General features: G+C 42.0%; 1 protein-coding gene across 1 annotated transcript; it reads left to right on the top strand.

Annotated features, from left to right (window-relative positions):
• Positions 1-2,156: 2,156 nt before the first annotated feature.
• FAM24A (family with sequence similarity 24 member A) lies at positions 2,157-8,238 on the top strand. The gene is made up of 3 exons (XM_023224281.1): positions 2,157-2,163; positions 6,780-6,906; positions 7,894-8,238. The coding sequence occupies exons 1-3, from the start codon at positions 2,157-2,159 to the stop codon at positions 8,084-8,086; spliced, it is 327 nt and encodes a 108-aa protein (XP_023080049.1). The 3' UTR covers positions 8,087-8,238.
• The last annotated feature ends 1,024 nt before the right edge of the window (positions 8,239-9,262 follow it).

Below are 9,262 nucleotides of genomic sequence, written 5' to 3'. Positions count from 1 at the left end.
CTTAGTTAAAGGCTAAATGAACTCTTTAGTGTCTGATAGTCGCAGTCTGTTTTTTGATTCACAAAATGCTCCAGTATAGTTATAACTAGAACACATAAGCTATATTTTATAAAATAATTAAATAGTCCTGTTTGTAGTACTAAAAATAATTCCAGTGAGTTTTAATTCCTGATCTTCAATTTCTTCATTTTTACAGGTTAATGAAGACCTAAATTATATTTTATTTATATTAGAAATTCATAGGTATTGATTTTCTTGTGTTATTATATAAGTGCTATACGTATTTATATGTGTATAATTGCTTTGCCAAAATTATTAGTCCTAAGAAAATTCTGCCTGAATTTGCTCAACTAGGCAAAGTAAAGCACAGCACTTACAAAATCTCTGTTCAGTCTTTTTCTCTTATAACTCTTCTCTATTTGTATGTGCTACACCCAGTAAGCCAAGTCTGGATGCTGGGAAGTTAGGGCTGACAAATGCATCTTCAAAAGTGTCAAGGTAACCACTGCAGTTTGAAATAGCTGAAAAGGATGTGTGGGTGATCAATACATTAAATCAAGATACAGTGTATGATTTTAAGTTCTGCATTGCCTCCCCCTTGAGTGTGAGTCCATCTTCCTCTTCCCCATAAGTGGCATACTGAGGCTTTCACCACTGGATTTTCAGTCTACCTGATACAGGGCAGAGATTGAGTTTGCATGCTGCTGCCGTAGAACTCATCTTAAAGTATGACTGATAAGATCTGTCCCAGCTGTTGAGACTATAATTTGAGGCTCTTGTAAGGACACCCTATTCAACAAATGATGCTGGGATCATTGGCAAGCCACATGTAGAAGAATGAAACTGAATTATCATCTCTCTATACACAAATCAACTGATCAACTCAAGATGGATCAAAAACTTAAGTCTAAGATTTAAAACCATAAAAATTCTAGAAGATAATATCGGAAAAACCCTTCTAGACATTAGCTTAGGCAAAGACTTCAACACCAAGAATGCAAAAGCAAATGTAACAAAAACAAAAATAAATAGATGGGACTTAATTAAACTAAAAAGGTGCTGCACAGCAAAAGAAATTTATCAGGAGAGTAAACACGCAACCCACAGAGTGGGAAAAAGTATTTGCAAACTATGCATCCATGAAAGCACTAATACCCAGAATCTACAAGGAACTGAAACAAAAGAGAAAAAAAAAAAAAAAAAAAAAAACATAATCCCATCAAAAAGTGAGCTAAGGACATGAATAGACAATTCTCAAAAAAAGATATACAAATGGCCAACAAACATGAAAAAATGCTCAAAATCACTACTTATCAGGGAAATGCAAATCAAAATCACAGTGTGGTAACACTTTACTCCTACAAGAAAGACCATAATGAAAAATTGAAAAATAATCGATGTTGGCATGGATGTGGTGAAAAGGGGAATACTTCTACCCTACTGGTGGGCTGGAAAACAGTATAGAGATTCCTTAAATAATGGAAAGCAGATCCACCATTTGATCCAGCAATTCTACTACTGAGTATCTACCCAGAGGAAAAGAAGTCATTATATGAAAAAGACACTTGCACATGCGTGTTTACGGTACGCAATTCACAATTGCAAAAATATAGAACCAGCCCAAATGCCCTTCAGTCAACGAGTGGATAAAGAAAATGTGGTTTATTCATACTACTCACCCATAAAAAGGAACGAAATGATGGCATTGGCAGCAACCTGGATGGAGTTGGAGACCATAATTCTTAGTGAAGTAACCCAGGAATGGAAAACCAAACATCTTATATCCTCAATTATAAGCAGGAGCTAAGCCATGAGGGCACCAAGGCATAAGAATGATACAGTGGAGTTTGGGGACTCAGGGAGAAGGGTGGGAGGGGGGTGAGGGATAAAAGACTACACACTGAGTACAGTGTACACTGCTTGGGTGATGACTGCACCAAAATTTCAGAAATCACCACTAAAGAACTTACCCAACCAACGAAACACCACCTGTTCCCCAAAAACCTATTGAAAAAAAAAAAAAAAAAACTTTGTTAATAAAAAGATAAACTATGTGATGGAAGACTTTTGAGAAATTATAAAATAATAAATGTTAAAGGAAAAAAAACAGATTGGAGCTCTCCTCATGAACCCACTTGCGGAAGTCATTGGTCATAATGGAATGTAGGCACTGTGAATGCAGAACCCTGTACATGTAGCCTGTGACCAACTGCCTGACAGCCTTAAATTTCAGAGATGAGGCCAGAGATTCCCAGCACATACTCCGCAAACAGTCTGCTTTGTCAGAATCGCCCGGGGGACTTGTTAAACATGAAGGTTCCACAGCCCTAACGCAGATCTAAGGAATCAGAGCAGAATGAGATGTGGTCCCTGAAGAGCCATTGCAGGAGATTCCAGGGCTGTTATTAAACAGACTGAACATGGAGTCCCTGTTTTGGGCTCTGTGATGGTTAATATTGAGTGTCAACTTTATTGGATTAAAGTACGCAAAATATTGTTCCTGGACGTGTCTTTGAGGGTGTTGCCAAAAGAGATTAATATTTGAGTCAGTGGACTGGGAAAAGCAGACCCACCCTCAATCTGAATGTGCACCATGTAATCAGCTGCCCTAGTGTCCAGAATAAAAGCAGGCAGAGGAACTTGGAAGGACTAGACTGGCTGAGTCTTCCAGGCTACATCTTTTTCCCATGTGGGATGCTTTCTGTCCTTCAACGTCAGACTCCAGGTTCTTCAGCTTTTGGACTCTTGGACCTTCGATACAGACTGAAGTCTGAAGTCTGCACTACTGGCTTCCCTACATTTGAGGTTTTGGGACTCAGACTGGCTTTCTGGCTCCTCACCTAGCAGACCGCCTATTATGGGACTTCACATTGTGATTGTGTGAGTCAATTCTCCTAATGAACTCCCCTTTATGTATTCATCTATCCTATTAGTTCTGTCCCTTTAGAGAACCCTGACCAGTACAGGCACTCTAACACACTCAACCTGTGCCTTTGCCTCCCCTGGGGAGATGCTTAGAAAGGCAAGTTCGTGGACTCCCCCCACCAAACCAATGAATCAGATCTCTATGGTTAGGCCCCGAATCTGTGATTTAACAAACTCTCTAGATGATTCTATGCACACATAAGTTAGAGAAACCCTGCTTCAATAAATGGATAAGTCTCAGAAGAAACAGACTCAAGATTCCAAAAAATCCGAGTAGGTGACTGTGCAACCTGTGTGTGCAGGAGATGCTCCTGAAAGTTGCTGTTTAAATGAGAACTGTGGGATCTAGAAGAGAAGTCGGAAAGCTCTTTGATTTGTTGAGGAGTCAGAAATCTTGAAACATGATGAAACCAAGTGATGATTCCAATTGAACAGTCATTTGACTGCAGACTTTTTCTAGCAGAGACCCATTGGTAAAGATTCCCTCAAAATCTTGTCCTCACTTTCACACCTTCTGCCTGGATCCAGCCTGTGGGCAGAACACACCTGTGACTGGAGAAGAGCCACAGCAGAAGAGTTAATTACCCACATTGGCATCACAGTTTTCCAAACTGTGACACATCTGTCCTTGTAGAAACCTCTGAGACTCTAACAGCTGCCACTGCCATCATTGTCAAGCCTCACACCATTCATTATCTCTTCACTTTAGAAAAGAAGCAGTAGGCTCGGGGAGGTGAACTGCTTTATTAGTCTTGGTATCAGTAGATGGTGAGGATGGACTTGAAATCCAGGACCCCTTTCCTTCTCCTTATTTCCATCTATCCTGTTCCCCATGCCCATGTAGAACCTTCTTATTTAGAATTGATTCTCTTTCACATTTGAAATCAATGGAAAGGTGAAGCAACTCTTCTGCCGTAGCAGTCTCTCAAGGTAAAGCAAATGCTAGCATCTTCCCAGTTGTCCCTTCCTTTTCCCATGTCCCTACTTCCTCATACTGAAAGACAGTCCCATGCCTGAATTGAGCAAGGAAGCCTAGGATTTTAGTTTTCTGCCTATTCTGACATAACCTCTTCAAATCCCCTCAGAAGATACATGCTCAAGATGGGTTCCAGGAAAAAACACTAGGAAAAGAAATGTGAATTCTCCTTCCACCTTAGTCAGTTACTTGCTATGTAACTTTGGAGAAGTTATTTGACCTTACTTGACCTCAGTTTTCTCTTCTGTAACCACTGGTCTATGTTTAAAAGCACAGGCTCCCCAGCCAGATTGCATGAGTTTCTTCCTAAAATCCCAATAAACATCTTCCAAGGGTGTTCTGTAACAGGCAGGAAAAAAAAAAAAAAAAAAAATCTAAGCTTATACTAGAGCTCTAAGCCCTGCATGTTTGTATCCTTGGGCAGTTTTTTCCAAGTCCTCTCCTGCCATCTCCCCTTTCGTGCATCTCCAGTCAAATGGCCTTTTTCTTGTTCCTTGAACACACCAAACTTATTCCATGTTCAGGGCATCAGTTCATTGTCTCTTCTCATTCGGGCGTGACTTTTCTGGTTATTGGTATTATGGGTGATTTTTCATTGAATCGTGGACATTTTGACTGTTATGCTAGGAGACTCTAGGTCCTATTTAAATATTTTATTTTATTACGTAGTCACTGCCTAGGTTTAGCATGCAGGTCCTGGCTTACTTTTGTGGGATTAGATGCCATTGACAATTTAATTTTCAGAGGTTTCGTGGTGCTATTTTGGTCTACTTCATTTATCTGGTGCTACTGGGGCTTCTAGGTCCCCAAAAGTGCTGCCTGAGGGACAGAAGGAGGGCCCCCAAGCTGGAGTCCAGGGGGGTCTCTAGCACATGGGAACAGAGTGCTTTCTGGGCTAGGTCACTGAATGTGGTCAGATCCCCCTTCAGGGTCTGAGGAGGGGAGTCTCAGGACTAGCAAGGAAGATGAGCACTGCCCCTGCAGACCTATTGCCAGTGGGGTTCACAATCCACCCAACTTGCTACTGCTGCTGGGAAAGCCTGGGGTTGTCGGCAGGACTCACATTAAATCCGGGAGTGGAATAAGCTAGCATGAGCATTGGAAAACACCAGATATGCCCATCTCCCCTGTTGTACTGCTGTGGAGCTTACCCAGGCCTGGGGTCCCTAGTAGTTTGCTTTCTTCTTTCCAATTTCAGAGTTCTCCTTTGTTTGATTCGTGTTATTTCCAGGGATAATAATTATGCTTAGCAGGGAGAAACATGTCCACACAGTCTTCCTTGAACCTGGTATCTCTTCATTTAATTTTACTATGCTGGCTGGATATGAGTACCTTAAAATCATACAAACCTGACTAGAACAGATGCCCTGTTCGACTTTCATTTTTGTACTTCTTTTAACTATAAAGCATTAAAATTGTTCCATGTCAATGGAAGTGTGCTTGAATCCTAGTAAATGACTCTATATTATTTCACTGTGCAACGAAAATCTAAAGTCTAACCAGTCTTCTATCACTGAACTTTTAAATGTAAGATTATTTTACCCTTCCCATATTTCTTTTTCTTTTATTTACTAAATTGAGATCTCAAACTTGCTTTTGATTAGCAGTCAAACTCCAAAAATTAATGGAAGGGAAATAAGACCTGAAAAGTTAAAAGACTTAGAATTAAGTGATTCAAAATAGTATTTATATTTCACAAGAGCAAAACTATACCTATGGAATAGAATTCAGAACTCCATGAAAGAGAGCTGGTGTCCAGAGAGCTGATGTCACACAGCCTGTGGCATGAAGGTTGGAGTAGGCCCATTCTACCAGCTCCGGCTGAACCTGAGCTTCCAAAAGTGAGCTGAGCTGTTCAACCTTGGATCTTAATTACTCCTAGCAGGGATAATTAGATCCCTCTTTCTCAGATTACAGGTTTGAGAAGTTCCAAATATCCCATGCCCTTAAGTTTTGTTTTGTTTTGTTTTGTTTTCCTTAATTTTATTGTTACAATTGGCCTTTATCTAGCTCTGGATAGTTGAGCTCTAGTAAGTATGCTTAGCTCTCAGATTGGTTATTCTTCTCTCCTGGCTCACTGTTCCCCAATTCCAGAGTGCTAGATTAAGCAAATTACTTATTCCAAACAAACTGCGTTTCCTGGGAGAACTGAGTATTTACTAAATAGGCAGAGGTAGGCCTATGGTCTACTAGGAAGACAGAATGAAGGACAGGGGCTCCTGGATAAGCTGGCTCCTGGTCTCTGCAGACCACCTCCCATCTCTGAGCCCTGGCAGGGGTTTGGCTGGAAGTGTCAGGAATCTCCTTAAACCCTGAAGTGTCAGGAATGTCCTTAAACCCTGAGATACCCCAGTTGTCGGTGGGAAAATTGAAAACTGTTTTTCCCAAAATACTTATCATTTACAAAATAGATTTTCATATTCTCACTGTTGTTGGACAATACTTTTTGAACTAATTGTCTAAGCTTCATAAAATAATTTTAAACCTAATGTACAGTGAGGGGTGACTTCTGACCCTCGGAGTGAACATATTTCAGGGCCCAGGTGGTGGGGAGTGTAGCCATCAGCTCCAGGGCAGGCCTGTGGTCATTTCCAGCTGCATATCATGCCTGTGAGAGGGAAAGATTCTTCCCACTGTCTGTCATTATGGTTTCCTTCCCTCTGGAGTTTGCATTTAAGTCCATTTTTATCCATAAATAAACCCTTTTGTCTACCCCTGGGCCAGCTTAGGATCCTAGGTGTCTCTGGAAAGATTTGCTTGCAGTTTACATGCATAAAGATCTGTGTTTGGGGTTCACTCTTCCTCTACTAACGGAAGGTTGCTTAGTGGCTTTGTGGGGAGGGAGGCCATGTTCTGCTTCCCTGCACTTTCTCCCTAGGCGTGGCAAAGATGTTTGATCTCAGGACGAAGATCATGATCGGCATTGGAAGCAGCTTACTGGTTACCGCGATGGTGCTCCTAATTGTTGTGCTCTGTCTTTACGTCAAAGTAGCCAAGGCACTAAAGTGAGTCATGTGAGGAAAAGTGAATCACACCTCCTCAAATGGGATACCTGGACTCCCTATTTGAGCAAGGTCATTCCTTGCTGCTGTGGCCATATCCCTGAGTGAGTGAGGTCAAGAAGAACAAGCAGTTTTGAAAAGGCAGAAATGGCAGCTGAGTGTAAAATATTTTTCCCTTCTGCCTGGGGTTTGTAGAATGTTCTCAGTTTAAGGCTGTGAGAGTCAGTGGTGCTTAGCTGTCACTGGACCTCAATGAGTTTACCATCAGGTGTTTAATTCAGCACCTTGGCCAAACTTCCCTTTGTTCAGCACCGTGGCCAGTGCCTCCCTCTGTTCAGCACCTTGGCCAGTGCCTCCCTGGACACTGTGGGCTGAAGACTGCAGGGGAGGCTGCATGAGTGAGCCTCTGCCTTGTGCTCATGCGGAGGACGGGCTGGATTGATCTCCTCTTGCCTGAGTTGGGAGCTCTCAGAGTGTTCCTTCATTTCTGGTGGCTTTGAGGACAAAGAGGTGAACATTTAGGACTCTGGGACAGCTGACATATGTGAATATCCTGAGAAAAGAGAACATAGGTTGAACAAAAGACAATTACAGTTTGGGGAGAAGACCCTTCAAGTACCAGAGAGGTTAGTTGTCAGACACAGTCCATTCTAAGGAGTTCACAGTGACACATCCCGGAGCCTGGGGCACAGCTGAATGCAGCACCTTCCCATCGTTCCTGCATCTTGGGGGCCTGCAGTGACCAGCTGGGTGACCTTGCTTGCAATTCACTTACCCTTACTTTTGTAACCTGAGTTTACATTTATAGCAATCGTAGGAGAGGAAGGGATTCAAGAGGAATTTGATACAGGGGAGAGAGCCTTAATGTAGGGTTGGTGTTCATGTTTGATTGGCTTCAGCACTAAACTTCCCAGATACCCCCAACAGTTCTAACAAAAGGACTGAGAAGAAAAATTCTAAGCCTGTGATTTGTGTGTGTCTTTTCTTAAGAGCTGCAAAGGACCCTGATGCTGTGGCTGTAAAACATCACAACCCAGACAAGGTGTGTTGGGCCAAGAACAGCCAAGCCAAAGCCACCACCATGGAGTCATGTCCGTCTCTCCAGTGCTGTGAAGGATGTAGAATGTATGGCAGTTTTGATGCCCTGCCACCTTGCTGTTGTGACATAAATGAGGGCCTCTGACTTGGGAAAGGTGGGCACAAAAATCTTCATGAGCAATATTTCTTTCTTAGTAGAACATTTTATTATTCAAGTTCTAGAGTGTTTACATGCTATTATATAATGTACAGTGTTATTTTCTGTACTTTTGCATAAATGTGCAATATTGGAAATAATCCTCTGCCTCCAGTATGTTTGTTAGTTATAAACATCGCTTATTTAAATATGTATATTACCCACTTTGGGATTTGGGGTCACTAGCTGGTAATATTACATTGCAGTAAAAGAAAGTTAGAAAATGAAAGTGTCCAGCACATCTCCCACCTTACAAGGAAAATGCACATTGATATTAGGACATTTCCAATGTCAGTCCCAACTGATCTCCCCCAGCTGGAGTAGCTCTTTTGGCTCTCCTGAGAGCTTTGATCACTGGCACCCCGCTCCTCCACCACAGATAATGGTACATTCATCCAAGACAGTGAGAGGAGCCAGGCAGGGCCTCCCTTGCATTAAAGTCGTCTGATCTGTGTAAAAGAAGGCCTGAGCTCAGTGGCCTCAAAAGGGCACATTTGAAAACCAGATTCCTCCTGCTGCCACCCCCAGATCGTCAGAGCAGGTGCCTCCTTTGTGGATCACGGTAACACTGATGTGCGTTGATCCAGCCATCAGCATCTTCAACTATAATAGGGACTCCCACCAAAGCCCAGACTTTCTGGACCACATTGAGAAAGCAAAGAAACTTTTTTTGAGGATAACAGGTAAACATGATGAGAAATATGAGCCCCCTTTAATTATCAGGCCCAGAGAGGAATTGAAATGAAACGGCAGTCATGTCTCACTGCCCCCTTGAGCTAAATAATAATTGCATCATGAAGCCACTTGCTATATGGGCTCTGGACTGATGCCAGGAAGCCATAAAAAGCCATACACTGGACACCAAAACTCACACCCATAATCCAACCCTTTAGAACCAATCACTAACCAATGTCATCTCTGTAAACCAGTGAGAATTCCTGTTAAACAACCCTGTATTAGCCATTCCTGATCACTTTTGCCTTTTTTTTTCTTTTTTCTTTTTCTTTTCTTTTTCTTTTTTTTTTTTTTTTTTTTTTTTTTTTTTTTCTTGAGACGGAGTCTTGCTCTGTCCCCCAGGCTGGAGTGCAGTGGCATGACCTTGGTTCACTGCAACCTCCACCTCCT

Source organism: Piliocolobus tephrosceles, chromosome 9 (assembly GCF_002776525.5).
Source record: "Piliocolobus tephrosceles isolate RC106 chromosome 9, ASM277652v3, whole genome shotgun sequence".
In the NCBI taxonomy this organism is placed as follows: domain Eukaryota; kingdom Metazoa; phylum Chordata; class Mammalia; order Primates; family Cercopithecidae; genus Piliocolobus; species Piliocolobus tephrosceles.
Note: the sequence above shows the minus strand (reverse complement) of the source record. Positions and strands in the feature narration are given on the sequence as shown.

Excerpts from the sequence above, each read along its gene's own strand:
- FAM24A (XM_023224281.1), top strand. Across the intron at positions 6,907-7,893 it reads AAAGTAGCCAAGGCACTAAA|AGCTGCAAAGGACCCTGATG; the intron begins GTGAGTCATGTG and ends TCTTTTCTTAAG.